The sequence below is a fragment of the Rutilus rutilus genome (genome assembly GCF_951802725.1).
Source record: "Rutilus rutilus genome assembly, chromosome: 6".
NCBI lineage: Eukaryota > Metazoa > Chordata > Actinopteri > Cypriniformes > Leuciscidae > Rutilus > Rutilus rutilus.
In genome coordinates, this window is record NC_140214.1 from 14,634,885 (window position 1) to 14,652,026 (window position 17,142).

General features: G+C 35.0%; 1 protein-coding gene across 1 annotated transcript; it reads left to right on the forward strand.

Annotated features, from left to right (window-relative positions):
- Window positions 1–8,277: 8,277 nt before the first annotated feature.
- LOC311291401 (receptor expression-enhancing protein 6) lies at window positions 8,278–14,999 on the forward strand. The gene is made up of 5 exons (XM_084410419.1): window positions 8,278–8,908; window positions 12,630–12,723; window positions 12,882–13,020; window positions 14,312–14,480; window positions 14,657–14,999. Exons 1-5 carry the CDS (start codon window positions 8,791–8,793, stop codon window positions 14,689–14,691), a joined length of 555 nt encoding a protein of 184 aa, XP_084266545.1. The 5' UTR covers window positions 8,278–8,790; the 3' UTR covers window positions 14,692–14,999.
- Window positions 15,000–17,142: the final 2,143 nt, after the last annotated feature.

Consider the following 17,142-nt stretch of genomic DNA (forward strand, 5'->3'; position numbering starts at 1 on the left):
AAGTGTAGCGAGAGCCTTTCGGTGTAAACCTTTTCTAACAACAGATTAAGCAATTAAGTATAGATCCAAACCATTGCCTTCACGGCAGCAAAGTCAGAGGCGATTACAAGGGTATTAAAAGAACCTATACCTAGCCAAGGCCATTGACTGTGGAAACTAAGGGTCAATTTCAAAACATTTTTGGAAACACAATGAATATGGCAATCTGGGGGAGAAAGACTTTGGAATTTGACACAGGCTCAAACCCACATGAGCAGCTGAACATCAGGGGCCAGTTGTTAAAATAAGTTTAATCTGCATCAGAATGATTTGGAAATCCCATGTTTTGCTATCCAGGATCAAGTAATCCATCTTACTTTTGTACTGTTTTTTCAAATGAAAAACTTTTTCAAACTGTGCCAGCTATCAATTCTTTTGCATTCTCTCAGAAAAGTTTCTCGTATGATCTCTTATGATTGTGCAAATGTAGTATACAAACAGTGATAAAAAAAACCCACTTTGAATTAAATATAATATTTTTGTTTTATGGCGCCAAAATCTATTTTTTTTTACTTTACTGTAGGCTACCGAAAGGCTTAATAGGTAGCCTAATGTTTACTTCTAATTTATTACTTTAACAGTTAATCTAATCAAGAGCAAAATAAAAACAAATATGTGTGTGTGTATATTACATGATATAAATTTTTGAATTTTTGACCAGTTTTAAAGTTTTACTACATTTTTGTTCCTGAAATCCACCCTTCTGCTGGGATCAGTATCGTCCTGATTTTTGGGATCAAATTGGTATCCCAATATTACAAAAAAGTTTAAACAACTCAATTTATGATCCAATTTGATCCAATCCGATAGCCGAAATCCGATCAGATTACTTTTGAACAACTGGCCCCTGGCTGGAACCTATATATGCACTCCCAATAAATAATACTTTTTGGGTTAAAAAAGATAATAACCCTTGTGCTGTTTTGAAAATCCTTTACCTAATTTGGTGTTGTCTGTCAAAAATGACCAGCCTTCTAAATTGTTTGTAAATCTCTCATTATTCTTTTTTTTGTGCTTTTTTTTGTCACCTTGCTTTCTTTCAATTAGCACAGATTTTATATGTATTTTTGGATCTGATTGATCATATAGGCCTCATTGATCTGACCTTATGCACCTCAGTGTTTGAGTGAAAAAAACTGAACTCAAGCTTATTCACCTCAGAAAAACAGGTGCATAAACTCAGATTAATGAGGCCTACGACCAAAAATTTCCAAATAGAAACTTGGCCTAACTGTAAGAAAACAAGTTGAGAAAAAGATTGAATATTTTAATATTGAATATTTTAATATCAAATATTGGGCAATATCAGCATAACGAGAGTTTCATTTTTGACCAGGAACACAAAAAAATATTTTTTTTTTATATAGGCCTACCTTGTGTGAGCAAAGTCAGTAAGTTTTAGTCCAATGTGATAACATTAACTAGCATTTTGGGAAGAAAATCCTGTAGCACAACATGAGGGTTAAACAAACAAAACAAAGTTTTATGTATTTTATGTTTTTTTTTAAGTTTACAAAATTAGTAGGATGTAACACGCAGGTCTATCTAGATAAACTAGAATCATGCATTAAAAGTGTATTATTACTGAGTGGGCTTGAATTGTTTTTAGCATCTCAGAATTCAGAATATATTAGATACTCTTCAAGATAAAACAAATAAACAATATATACGTAAACCATATGCAGTAAGAGGAGCAGTTCAGAAGAATGAGTTAAAATGTATTGAATTACCAAGTTATCCTTTTCCCATATGCACTCCTAGCTCACATGGAAAAGGGATGTTCTCTCAGTTTGACAGCTTTTTATGGCTGCACTGCTTTGACTAAGAACACATGCGTGGAGGCTATTAGGAGATGAAGGACATTCCCCTTATTAGTTTGAACGTCATGCCTTAATGGGATTTCTGCAGGTGCACTTTGCAGGCATTTCCGACACTAGCGTGTCCAGCGGGTATTGATTTAATGACCAGACAGCATTGGAAGGACTCCAGTCCAGGAAATGAAGGTGTGTTTCGGTTCTGAAAGGTAAAAGAGCCTTTATATGAATGCAAAACAAGATCTGAAATGCAGACTCAGAACAAAGTAAATAGTAATTCTAAGCTGATTTCTTTAGTTGTATCGATTAAAAAAAGCTATATGCTAATGTCCTAAATGAAGACCTCAACATCAGACATGGGTACATGAAACACGACATGGGTGATTACCTGATCATTTTGAGCAGATGAATAAATGATTCCTGACAAGACAATATAAAACGAAGAAAACAAATAGCTAAATGTGACCGCACAACCAGGAACAATTGTGTAAATAGAAATGGCAAACAGTCAAACAATGAATCTATATTGTTTATTCATGCCCCAGTAACAAAAATATTGTTTTTATTGATCACACTTTAGTTTAGGGTCCAATTCTTACTATTTTCACTCGGTAAACTTCTACTGTTTATTAATAGTAAGGGAGTTGTTAAGTTAAGGTATGGGGTAGGCATTAATATGTGCTTTACAAGTACTAATAAACAGCCAATAGTAATATGCATGCTAATAAGCAACTAGTTGATTGTGAGAACTGGACCCTAAACTAAAGTTACCAAATTATAGTGTACTTTATAGTCAGTGTTGGGGGGTCACGCATTACAAGTAATATGAGTTACATAATCAGATCACTTTTTTTCAAGTAAAGTAACGCATTACTTATACATTTATAAAGAAAATATATGAGTTACCTTTTATATATATATAATATATGTATATGTTATATATATATATATATATATATATATATATATATATATAAAGTCATTAAAAAACAAACAAACAAGCCCGCAATCCATTACTATGCATAAAAAGTAACTACTTTGCTAGGGAGTAATGCAATATGGTAATGCATTACTTTTAAAAGCAACTTTTCCCAACACTGTTTATAGTTTACTTTATTTTTTACAGATTTTAATTTTAATTTTATTTTGGTCATTTAAATTATTCTGGGACTGTCATGCCATATATTTGATAGTCCACTGCAGGGGGTCAAAACAACTGCACATTAGAGTGTGTTGACACCAACCAGGCCATGTCTATATTAAAAATATAACTAGAATATCTAAAAGAAACAAAAAACATTTTGCAGGGTGAATGGGACTGCACCACAAATGTGTATGTAAACACTGTCATGGCAAATGCCCTCTCTCTTTATGCAAAAATTTCTCAGTCAAGAAGTTCCAGATGCCAAAAGTTAGACTGTATTGCAGCAAACAACAAAGCCGAGACGCCAGCTGACCATCTGACAATTACACGCGTAGCCTAACTCTAATTTTTATACCGGTTTTGACCAATGATCTTATCTACAGGTGTTTGCCACTTCTTTTCATCTTCAAACAGTCTGCACACGGTTCCAACTCTTAATTAGCGCATCTACCATTTTGATCAAACCTTTTAGCTTCTCCCTAACAGTGGCATGGCCTGTTTATCTTATGTTGAAGGCCAAAGAAGGATTTACTATTATGCAGGTGAAAGTTCAGGGTGAGACCTACAGTGTCATTGTGCAGGCTTTGTTACCCAGCTTTCCATCACTATGCAGGTGCGGAGTCATGACAAGTTCAGCTAAAGGGAGACATAAAGTGTAAATCACAGCCTGAAACCACAGAGGCCATTCATATATTCTGCAAATATATCCAGAACGTCTAATAAAAATATACAATTTTATTTAATACACGCATAGTGGTACTCAGTCAAATATATGTAAATGCTGTCCAGACAAAACACATAATATACTATTTTTTTTTAGTAATAGAGATAGAGAGATATATGAAACAGGATGTCATTTCATGACAGTTTCTCACACAGTATGGCCAATGGCTGTGCTAATAATCAGGTATAAAGTCTTCCGCAGTTCTGTGAAAAGAGGATTAAGTCCTCTGGACAATTAGCACATCCTCTGACGGCACACCATGGAGTTGTTATCCATTGCAATTTGGTTTGATGACTTTTTAAGAGTTAGGGTACACATGCCTGTCCCATTTAGTGACATTGTTGGCATTGTGAGCAGTCGGGAGATTTGCAGACACATGATAATCTCATTTAACTAAGACACCCAACTATGGATCACCTAATTGCAGGAGTGTGCGTGTACCAGAGGTGTTTTAATACTGGCCTGGCTGAGTATTGAATGGATTAATGCTGATTTGACCATGACAAAAGTGTGACAGCTAAATAAAATTTAATAAAATAAAATAAAATAAAATAAAATAAAATAAAATAAACTAAACTAAAATAAACTAAAATAAAATAAAATAAAATAAAATAAAATAAAATAAAATAAAATAAAATAAAATAAAATAAAATAAAATAAAATAAAATAAAATAATCACCATGAGGAAACAGTGTTGACGGTGTATGGAAAATTTTATTAAGGATAACTGGAGGGCAGAAAAACAAAAAATCTGATCTGAATGTGTTTAATCAATTATGACTAAATTATATAGCCTACATTAATTCATAATCAATCAGTTAAATTATTTATGCAATGCATGCCTACAACCCCAATTCCAGAAAAGTTGGGACATTTTCTAAAATGTAGTAAAATAAAATATGTGTGATTTGTTAATTCTCTTTAAACTTTATTTAACTGACAAAAGTACAAAGAAAAAATGCCCAATGTTTTTACTGGCCAAATTAATTGTATTTTGTAAATATAAACAAAATTGTGATTTTGATGGCTGCATATCACTCCAAAAAAGTTTGGACAGAGGCAAAATAAAAGTTAAAAGATTATAGAATATCCAATTTAAACTTTTTTTAAACAGTCCACAATTAACAGGTGAACTGGTTACAGGTGAAAACTTTGAAAATCTTTTCTTTGTACTTTTGTCAGTTTTACAAAAATGTCCCAACTTTTCTGGAATTGTGGTTGTACAAGTGGCTTAAGAGATTAATATCTGGATTTCATATTACTAATTCAAAACAAAAGCTTTCAGCGCTGCTAAAATGATAAAGGTATTAGTATGATTTTCTTAGCGTAAATAATCTTATTGGCAGCTTAGCTGAAATCTGTTTTTATGGATATTTTTGGATATCAATCCATTAACTCCTGAAGGGGTGGATTCCACTGCTGCTTCATTGTATATCTAATGAGTGATTATAATCAAGGTATTAATCAATATTTTCCTTCTAAATATCAAATGAGTAGAATTACATCTCTGGCTTATGAGATTTTACTTGGTTATAGAAGTTACCAGTGTGATTACTGAAATGTTCTTTTCATGTATTCTCTAATGTCTGTATTTGGTATCTGTGAGGTGACTGCGGGTCTAGCCCATGCTAGGAATACAGCAACAGTGCTTGCTTATTTAGCCCGGCTTCCAGAAACGAAATATGGACTTGTTTTGTCTGAGAAAGGTATTCAACGTGTTATATATATGATATTCTAGCTTACCATGACGATTATAGGTCACAAGGGTCATCGGAACCTATAGTTGAGTGACCATTTCTTGGTTAAAATCTTTACTTTACTGTGTTAGATTAAAGTGTCCTCTCATTGAGAGAAAGAACATGTTATCTGGATGTTTTGGGAAGAGTCTCATGTTTATCGTTAGAGCCTGGCCAAATCCAACCTTGAAGAAGCTGTGTGTCTGTGTGTGTTATGGTTACAAGTTAAGGAACAAGTGGCATTATTGGAGATTGACTGGCTTGTTTTCTTCGACATGTTGGCGCCCATCCCAGATCTGTGACCTGGAAGGTCACGACGTGCCTAAATTCAGGGTCTGAGTTTCAGCCGCATAATCGATGGAGATATGCTTCAGTCTATCAGTCTATGTGTGGAAATTTATGTTTATCTATTTCTTAGCCAATCAGAATCATTCAACCTGAAGCAAAGGACATTAGACCTTGGTGAAGAAGGGTATAACTGCTGGGATCTTTGTAAGCGGGCGGCCTATGAACTCCTTGTGAGTCTTGAAGCTGACTTCTGCTGATGAAACTGCAAACTATTTTCAGTACAAAAATTATTTTAATTTGATTAAATTGACTGCACTTCTAACTCCTGGCCTTAATCATATCTGATCCTTGGGTCTTTAAAAGCAAATCCCTAACACTCCTCATACAGCAATTTAGCTGAATGTTAGTGTTGTATGAGATATCTCACACAGACTTTATTACCAATCAATCACCTCATATATCATTCATTAATTCATTCAATCATTTGTTCTGCTGTTGCACAACAGGGCCTTATATAGTATACAAGCAACTTATGATATGAGTGATAAATTGTCAAATGTGAATGGGGCAAAACAATCCTTTTTTAATGAAAAACATTTTTCTATTAAAACTTCAAAAACTTGAAACCCTAAATAAAATGTCTTTTTTACAATTTAGCATCCAATCTTTAAAGAACAGATTATTTTATTCTTAATAAATACTTAGGCCTATATTACAAAGATGGGTGTTCAGATGTAGGCTATTGCCTTTATATGTATTTTTTCCTTTAGATGCCTTTAGATGTTTAAAGGGCAACAACTCCAACTTAGTCCCATCTTTGCTTAAGTCTCCCTACTAATTTTAGAAATACCATATAAAATAAAAAGTTTAAATCAAAATAGTAATGCAAATGCTAAAAGAGCAAACGTTTCTTTAGGGACGTAACTGAGGTGAATAGCGAAAGAAACGAAGAGAATAGTGCCCTCCTCTGGTACATTTTAAAAATGTCAAATATGTTTGAAATAAACAGCTAAAGACCAGTGTATGCTAGGTCATTTTATAAAACCCATTAGTAAGTAATTTAAAATTGAAGATTAATATAGATTACTTACTTTTTATATTGACATTATAGTCCAGGCGGTTTAAGCCAAAATGGGGGTCAACCGTGAACAAATTGCAACAGAAGCAAACTCAACTGATTTTGTATCCTCAATATGTCCTGAGTAAGGAAAAAAAAAGCCCCGAAGAATCCCATTAGGGGAAAGTTCCGAAAAAGACCCAAAAATATCCTATTCATACGCCTATTCATTATTTTTCTCACATGAATAGGGTAAAAAATTTAACCTTTAGATATCACCATGAAAATTACTGAGTTGATTACTTATATCAAGACAAACAAAAAATGTATTACAAGTTCTTTTTTTAAATTGTTTGTTAACATGGACAAACGGTGCATAATCTAATTACAGATGTGCTAATTTGCATAAATACCACAACAGATCAAAACATTGGGTATAGCCAGGTGAAAATGTCTTGTTGAATCTTGTTGACACATAACAGTAAAAGACTAAATGTTAAGGTCTGAATGGAACCCATTTAGGCTACCCATGAGCATTAATACATAGAGGCAGGAAGAAGTACTTTAGAAACCAGCCTTTATTAATGTTTAAGAGATGGGGTTTAGGGCTGGGTCCGTGGGACTGTTTCTGGGGGACGAGTCTGAGGCAAGAACAGGAGACAATGGTGAGTAGAATGCAGAAGACAAAAAGGTAGGTAAAATAAAAAGTGAATCCCCAGAAATAGTCCCATGGTCCCAGCCCCAAAACCCATCTCTGCAATAATAATTAATAAAGGCTGGTTTAAAGTACTTCTTCCTGCCTCTATGTATTAATGTTCATGTGTAGCCTAAATGGGTTCCATTCAGACCTTAACATTAAATATTTTACTGTTATGTGTCAACAAGATTCAACAAGACATTTTCACCTGGCTATACCCAATGTTTTGATCTGTTGTGGTATTTATGCAAATTAGCACATCTGTAATTAGATTATGCACCGTTTGTCCATGTTAACAAACAATTTAAAAAAACTTTTAATACATTTTTTGTTTGTCTTGATATAAGTAATCAACTCAGTAATTTTCATGGTGATATCTAAAGGTTAAATTTTTTACCCTATTCATGTGAGAAAAATAATGAATAGGCGTATGAATAGGATATACTTGGGTCTTTTTTGGAACTTTCCCCTAATGGGATTCTTCGGGGCTTTTTTTCCCCTTACTCAGGACATATTGAGGATACAAAATCAGTTGAGTTGGCTTCTGTTGCAATTTGTTCACCCTTTTTTCTTAAAACGCCTGGACTGTTATGTAGGATTTCATCTCACATAGCCCAGCTGGTCCGCATATCAGAGGCAGATATATGGGTAATGGGTTCCCTTTGAATTTCCTGAGATTTGAAATATATGAGTAAAATCAATATACAAACAAACATACTAACTCAAACGTGAAATTTTAAGAAGCTGTCTGTGCGGTTTCTGTTTCGTTGTTGTTTTTACAGCTGATAAGTGACGATGACTACACCTAGTCTGAGGGAACCTTGCGGATTAGCTTTGAGTTAGCCTAAAAACTGCTTAAACAAATTTACATTTAGAAACTTTGCATTAGACAATTTGCTTAGGCCTACAACCAAGGCTGCATTTAGGGGGAAGATAGTAAGAGGAAAATAGTAAAAGAGAACATTTTATTCTTCTGAAACAAAACCATACTTTCATTACTCTCCAACACGCCTCCTTTCAATGCAACCTTGCTCTCAGTCAAAGGCGCAGCTAGTCAGCATTCAGCAGAATCGTAATCACCTGTGAGGGAGGTGGAATCATGTATTTTGATTAGATTCGATTGGTTCATATAGTTTGTGCTCAGCGCCCGCCTGTAACGAGCCAGTCTCGTGCTGCTGCTGAGACTGAGGGACAAACTTTCCCCAAGTTAGTTTGCTTAGCTTGGAAAACTTGTTTACAATTCTGGTCCTGGTCACGGTCTGCTGTACTACTATAAATAAGGAGGGACAAAATGTTAAACACTATTACAGAACGTTACGAAACGTTTTTTAAGCAGAAGAACGTAGTAACGGATTTTCTATCTGTTTTAGAGAAAAAAACTGGAGTTCAGAAACAGTACATTGCAACAGGTACGTGACTGGTTTTAATCCTTCGATTGGAAGCAGTTTTAATTATTTAGTCAGGGATAGTAAGCCTTACATTATGTAGGCTATATCAGCCTGTCAGACTTTGATGGACTTCCGTGAGTTTAAAGTCCTTTGTATCCATGACCGTCGTCGAAAATTTATTTTCTTTACAGAAGTATGTGTTCATTCTTTTAACAAGTAACCTTAGGTCTAACTGAAGTTACTGTGACCCATATGTCAAGCCTTCGTTGAATGTTGCTAAAGGCTTTGCAGTGGCGGAGCTAGGGGGTCTAAGCTTGGCCACCCCTTTGGCCACCCCTCTCACTGCTGTTTCTGTCTTTTTTTTTTTTTTTGACAAAAATGGTGTTTTTTAAAACGCTGAACCGTCTCTTTAAGACCACAACAAACGTGAGACTTTCAGACGCACACTTCACCTCAGCGCCAGGCGCAAGTCAAACGAGTGCGGAAATGTGCAAGTGCCGAATGAGCTTCAGCAGAACATCAGACAGTGATATGCACATAGTAAATATAGAGCCATTCTTTCTCAACTGGTGAGTTGCAAGACAGTTTCGAGTAAGTCGAATAGTGTGCAGTCAACAACAAACGTAATTCTCTTTTTTTCTGATGCTACTTTTATTTTAGAAAATGTGTGTGAAAGCTTGTGACACTTCTGTGAGATGCTGAGAAAAGCGCGTTGTCCTTATTCAGTTGGCTATCTTCGGTAAGATGAGATGTTGTCAGGCCAAATGTCAGTAAAACTAACTAACTTTTCTGTCATACGTCTGACAGCCGTTGAACTGTGCTTGCGGTGTGCACATCACGCGCAAATGCGGCGTGCTGTAACCGTAGTTGTCGTCAATTAACTCATGTAAGAATCAAAAAGGTGAGATCACAATATAAGGCACAAACTGATATGTAATGTTTTAATGTGCAAATAAATGTGAGCACTGTGCATTGTACTAGAAGATAGGCATTCATTTTGCGTTAATTTGTAAAGGACAAACAAAAATGGATAATTTTTAAATCCATAAAATAACTAATTTTACATTCTGGCAACATTACATTATGAAAAATATAAAATTTTACATTATGTGCTGTTGACTTCCTCCTTGTTCACATTCTTGCACATGGGGATTCAAAAGAAAACTTTTGGTTTCCTTTTTAATTTAGGTATGATAGAACTGTTGCAATTATTTATTTTGACAACTAGCCTAATATAGAAAGTTAAAACATTTTTTTGACAAACTCAGAATTGATTGAACAGTTCATTGATTATATAAAACGCATTGAAGGTTGAATAATCTTTGGACTTCAGTAATTATCTGTAGTTATCTGTTATCTGCAATAGAACAAGCTATTGGAGATTTTGAGAACCAGAACCAAGCTAACTGAGCAAGTTGAACTTTAGCTATATTGTGTGCCCTTTTATTACTATTTAATTAATTTTAATATGAGGTGGTGGGTAATAATGAAAAAAAAAAAAAAAAATCACTCAGTATTCCATGATTCCTAATTCACTACTATCTCAATTACAATGAAGTATATTAATGAATAGGCGTATGAATAAAAAAAATAATGAATTTTTTTTTACTGAATTGAATACTGAATTTTTTTTTTCATTGTAATAATGAAAAAAAAAAAAATAAAATCACTCAGTATTCCATGATTCCTAATTCACTACTATCTCAATTACAATGAAGTACAAATTAACTTTATTCAGTTGTGTATGCACTAAAACGGTCCAATTATGATAAAATAATTCAGATTTCTGTGCTACCCCAGACTGGTTGCTGGCCCTTGCCTGGCCACCCCTATGAAAAAATCCTGGCTCCGCCACTGTTTGGGAGTCATACTGATAACTGTCTGTAGGCTAACTTAGCCTACACCTCATGGGTCTGCTGAATATGGAATTCCGATTAGCTGCTACACAGACACACACACACACACACACGCGATTCAGAGGTTCTTTTGCACTCTGATTGTCATTACGCGGTTCCAGACATCATGGCATGGTGTTACATTCTCAGTACAATTAAAGCTATTTGTAGCACACACTGTTGTTTATTACCGTTTTATATACTTTTTATTTTATTTATTTATTTATTTATTTATTTATTTATTTATTTATTTATTATCAATGGACAGTTGTTGACTCGCTTGAACCGATTCAGTTTCGTTAAATAATAGTTCAGACAATGCTGTGGGTTCAGACCGGATTTGAGAATCGGTTGAACCAATTCATTATAGAAATTCGAATCAAGAGAATGATTCATTCACGAATCAAACATTACTCTACTGTGTGTGTGTGTGTGTGTGTGTGTGTGTGTGTGTGTGTGTGTGTGTGTGTGTGTGTGTGTGTGTGTGTGTGTGTGTGTGTACGTGTGTACACTTGTACAGATATCTTTGTGAGGCCCGGTTTGAGTTTTAGACCTGCGAAGCTATACGTCCTCACTTTCTGAGACCCCTTTAAAGGCCTGTTTGAGGGTCAAGACTTGGTTTAGGGATAAGGTTATAATTATGTTAAGTGTAGCCAGGTTTAGGTTATAATTATGTTAAGTGTAGCCAGGTTTAGGGTAAGGGTTTTGGGTTATGCACTTATGTTATAGGGTTAGGGTGAGGAGCTAGAGATTGCATTGTGTCACAGTGAATGTCCTCACAAAGATAGATGTACAAGTGTGTGTGTGTGTGTGTGTGTGTGTGTTTGTGTGGCAAGAACAGATGCTGCACACACAGCTTTCCCCCGAGGGTTAACTGTCATTTCCCTGGTGCATTTACATCGGTTTATCAGTTACTTCTCTTTTTTTTAACCACATGTGAAACATCAAGCAGATGATCTGTAAAGTGCCATTATCAGATGCGTTAATGGGTCCAGTGGTTCAAATGCATTGACTGGTTACCTGAAATGTCCTTCTATTCGTGTGATGTGGCTGTTAGATCTCTGGGTCTAATTTCTTCTTCCAATAGCCACTCCCTAGGGTTATTTTTAAAGAAGTCTTCAAGTGTCACTGCTGAATTGCAGTGGCTAGACTACATGGCCTGATTGGGGACAAAATCTCTTACATTCACATATCCTCCTGAGAACCAGATTTTGTGTGAGCTTTACATTACATTGGAGCATAAGAAACAAATAGATTATTATTATTTTTTTTGAGAAAATATGTTTTATTCATATTTTATGCCATGACCTCTGTAGAGGACACCAGGGATAATTTATTAAGGAAATAAATTGCATGGTCACGTATAGGCAATACGCAATAATACAATTTTTTAGGTCTCAGGCTATTTTTAACCAAACTTTGTATAAAGATGATTTTCAACTGTTATGAAAGATATAACACAGTGAATTGATATACTATTTGACTTCATGCAATATGTGGCTAAAATGGCCATAAATGGGTAATCTCATTCTATGCAATGTATCTACATTGCATCTAATTTGCATATTAATGTGTTCTTGGGGCAACATCTCTATAGGACATTCAGACTTAATACTGTGACGTATGATCTGAGATATTCGCTAAAATATAATGTCTTCCACAGAGGAAACAAGTCTATGCTTCGGTCTCAGGAGGATATAAACAATATGTGTTTGAGCAGCCTGTTTGTTCTTGTTCTATCCTGTTTGGTGTCAACAATGTGACAAAATACAGAGTCATCAGTGCTCCTACATGCCGTTCTTCATTTGAATATTGGCAGTGATCATGTGTCTCTGTTTGTTCTGCAGGTGGCGTGTCTATTGTGGGACTCTATTTGATATTTGGATATGGTGCCTCTCTCCTCTGCAACTTGATTGGTTTCGTATACCCAGCGTATGTCTCGTAAGTATACGTGACATCAAATTTCACAAATGTAGTGTGCTTATTGGTGAAGATTTTTGACCTGGATACACACACACACGTGTGTGTATGTTTCCACAGCACAATAATGAGAGCAACCCACACTGAATTGGCCTGTTTTCATTCTGTTCCTCATACAGCATCAAAGCCATCGAGAGTAACGATAAAGATGACGACACCAAATGGCTAACATACTGGGTGGTTTATGGACTCTTTAGCGTGGCTGAATTTTTCTCTGATATCTTCCTCTTCTGGTTTCCCTTTTACTATGCTGGGAAGGTATGGTGTTTCACTATCAAAATATATTGAATTTATGCTTTGATTGTATTTGCTTGTTGGAGATATGTTTTAGAAACCATCCACCTTTTTGTATGCTAGGTTGCTGTATGAGAACTGTAAATGTATTGGTATGTAGGTCATGCTGAGAGGTTTTGCATCGTGTATATTTAGCATGACTGACTATCTGCCAACTTGACCAACAGCCTCATTTCAATTTTGATCCTTGTTCTAAATTTGACTGAGTGCTTTATAGCCAATTTATACAAATGAATGGCAGCTGACTAAGTTGAACTGAGGTCTTACATGATATGGATAAGTTTTTCCAATTTGTAATTCCTAATTAAACATCATTTTTAATGAGATGTTCACTATGGCATGATCTGTCTAATGAATTTGGATAGTTTGATGTGGATGTGGTGAGATGGTAACACTTTATAAGAGTACTAGTAAGGTTTCATTTGTTAACATTAGGTAACTGCATAAGTTAACATTAACGATCAACAATACTTCTACAGCATTTACTAATCTTAGTTAATGTTAATCTCAGCATTTACTAATACATTTTTAAGATCAAACAAAAGTTGTATCTGTTAATATTATTTAATGCACTATGAACAAATGAAAATGGACATTTTTATTAACAAAGGTTAATGTTGTAAAATATATTTTTAATTGTTAGTTTTAGTTAATGCATAAAGTAACGTTAACAAATGATACCTTAGTGTAAAGTGTTACAGGTTAGATGATAAATCAATGTATTGATTAGTTTGAGGTTGCTGAGTTTTATGTCAAGACCAAGAGACTATTCGAGCACTAAATTGTCAATAACCAGCTGTGTTGATGTAAACCACGAGGAATATTCAGTTATTACTTTAAAACTCAGTTGTTTTCTTTAACCTGATGTTCAAATGTTACCACATTTTAGAGCATTGTAGTTTGGTGTTGCTAAGATTTTAGAAATAAGTCCCTTATGGTAGCTAAATACAGTAAGAATAGTGATATAAAATATTACAATTTACAGTAATTGTTTTCTATTTTAAAATGTAACTTATTCCTGTGATAAAGCTGAATTTTCAGCATCAGTCTCTGGAGAGTTTTCATACTCCAGTCTTCGGTGTCCTTCAGAAATCATTCTAATATACTGATTTGGTGCTCAAGTAACATTTCTTTTGATAAATGTTATAAAACGGTTAAAAATAACAGCTGCTGTTGAATTGAACGCATCCTTGCGGAATAAAGTATTCATTTCTTTATGAAGAGAAATAAAAGGATTGCATTTTTCATATTTCAGTGCCTGTTTCTGCTGTGGTGCATGGCTCCGTTCTCATGGAATGGCTCTCAGATCATATACACACGTGTGGTGAGACCTTTCTTCCTCAAGCATGAAGCAGCATTTGACAACGTTGTCAGCGATTTGAGTGGCAAGGCCAAGAGTGCAGCAGAGAGTGTGGCAAAGGAAGGTAAACAATAACTCTCAGTCCTCAGAAATCCATATTCAGTCTGTTATTAAATTACTGCTTGTGTCTTATGTAATTCGTTCACTTTTGCATTGCTGTAAGCTAATCAATATTTGGGCATTGTCCGCAATCTGTATGGTCCAATTTTAGGTTTGTTTTCCTCTGCCTTTTTCCAACAGGCTTGACATTGCTGAACAGTGATAAGAATAAGTGATTTGAAGGTGGGGATTTGAAGAATAATTTTACCAGGAGCCCTGTGTTTACATTTTCTTTTCATTTATTTAGTCACTTAAACCCACTGAAATGATTCATCTTTACTGCATCTGAGCCAGGCAGCGCAATCATCTCAAGATGGCCCTTAAAAGTTCTTACATTTCTTTCTTGTTGGGATACTATTTTGTGTTCATCCTATACATTATTTTAGCACTTTGACCAATGAAAGAAAATGTTTAAGTCACTGTCTTTTAATAAATAAAACTGGAAAGAGCTATGCCTAACCATAAACCATATTCTCCACATTTATATTTGTAGTCTTCATTTATTTTCACTAAATATTAAGTTGCTTCTGTTTTGTCTCAGGAACATTTAAGTAGGCTTGTCTTCATAATTTTGCATGACCAACATGATGTATGGTGTATTTGCTATGTTGTCTAGCTCTGGGGGTCACGTGGATGATAACTAAATTTGACAAATTCCATGCATCATATCCCCCTTTCTGTAAGATCAAGGTCAGTGTATGTATGTGCTTCTAGGTTGATGCTGAGGTGCAGGTATTTTAAATTGTGACCTTGAACTTCAGACTTTTGAAGTTGTGGCCTCTAGGAGTGTACATCTCACCCTGGGTCCCCTACTTTCTGCACTCCCTGGGCAGTTTGACGGCTCACCTTGGCTGCGTCTGAAATCGCGTACTTTGAGTAGGTACTTATTTTGAATAAGTTTGACTGCTAAAAAAGTATGTTCTATATAGTATTAATGTAATCTGGACGTACTACATTCGTCATGTTGCCCTTATCATGTGACCTACCAGCATTGGTTGCATCACTGTCATTCACAAATCCTCTCCAGTGGCCTCATGGGATAGTAAAGTGTCCATACTATGCACTCTTCAGAATCTCGCCGGAAGAAGTAGGTCATCCGGGTGTTTTTTGCCTACTCTTAATGTGAATTTGGACTTACTTTTGTGACATACTGTTTTTCGGCTACTATATAGTAGGGAAGAATGCGATTTCGGATGCAGCCCCGGTTTGGTTCATCATGCAGACTGACGGGGGAACAATCCAAGATGATGTCATGAGAGTTTGAGACGTAACTACAGGGGTCAGGGGTTGATTTCTGTAGATTGCTGCTTGAGTAATTCATACTTGTAGTATTGTGGGTTTGAGGTCAGAAAATGAGACCTAAAAAATTAACTCTATAAACAAGTACGGCAGCTTGGAGATACAGTATCTTCAGCTTTACCCTTGCCAAGAATAACTCTATTTTAGTAGTGCACTATAAAAGAGTTATAGGGTATTAAAGCGTTATACATGGGGATTAGGAAACACAGTATAATATTTCCTATTGGCTGTTAAGATGTTATGCAACAAAGCTGTTATATTAATCGTTTTTTTCCATAGTGGACAGAGAAATATGAAGCCATTTTACACCCTTTCAGTATGCTGAACTTGAAGACTAATTATACCTCCTCAAGCTGCAAGTATCAGTGGACGAAAACAGGCCATTGCTTCATGAGTCATTCTTTATAACAGGAGATATTGGAAGTAGTAATCATAATTATGTACTTTTGCTCTTTTTTTACTGCATCCAGCACTGTCATGGCTGTCAATCATTGTCAATGTCAATAAGAATTTACTTTGTCATTTGTGAAGCCTTAATTGTCTACAATCTTGAAATAATTTAAGTAACTTAAGGATCTGATTAAGTGAAACAACAAACTTTGGTGTTGATGTCTATATTGTTAAAGTGTAATTTGAGTGGTTATTTTGGTTATTTGAAAAGTTCTTATTGATTAACAAGTCTGTGCACCCTTCCCTTTAAAATCAACATATAGTAACATTTGCAGTGCTTGAAAAACTATTTTCATTCTGCTCATGCTACATAGGAAAGTACATATATAGTACATGTATGTGATAACCAAATTACATAGATTCAATATTTAGCTTGAGATAACTAGCTGGGAGATTATTATATCTTACTGTACAATGAGTCTGTTTTGCCATTACATTAGTATTTTTTTTAAGAAATAGAATGCACAAGCTAGAGATCTACATGTACACACATTTTATAGCCTATATATATATATATACATGTAATATTTAATATATAAAATAAAATACAAATAATATGTGCACTTTCATATTAACGGTGCAAGTGTAGAGTGTAAATACAGAGGTCAAGTATCATGCCATAACAGAGTGTGTGCAATGTTGTTTAATTGGGCAGTGTCACTGAGTATGTGTAATATTTGTTCAGGGAAGGCAACAGTTGTAGTGCAAGTGGGAATTCATATACCACAGGAATCCGAGCAAGAAGTAAACAAGGGTGTGTGAATCCCTGTCTGATTGTTTAATCATGTTAAAAGCTGAGCTATAGCGGAACAGCATTCTCAGGTTACATTTGTATTGCAAAAGGACAATGTGAATGGTAGTAGAGACAGCGGTCTCAG

Bases quoted from the DNA above. Each gene is read 5' to 3' on its own strand.
- LOC311291401 (XM_084410419.1), top strand. From the start codon at position 8,791: ATGTTAAACACTATTACAGAACGTTACGAAACGTTTTTTAAGCAGAAG. The intron at 8,909-12,629 runs GTACGTGACTGG...TTTGTTCTGCAG, and splicing joins GAAACAGTACATTGCAACAG to GTGGCGTGTCTATTGTGGGA. The intron at 14,481-14,656 runs GTAAACAATAAC...TTTTTCCAACAG, and splicing joins AGAGAGTGTGGCAAAGGAAG to GCTTGACATTGCTGAACAGT.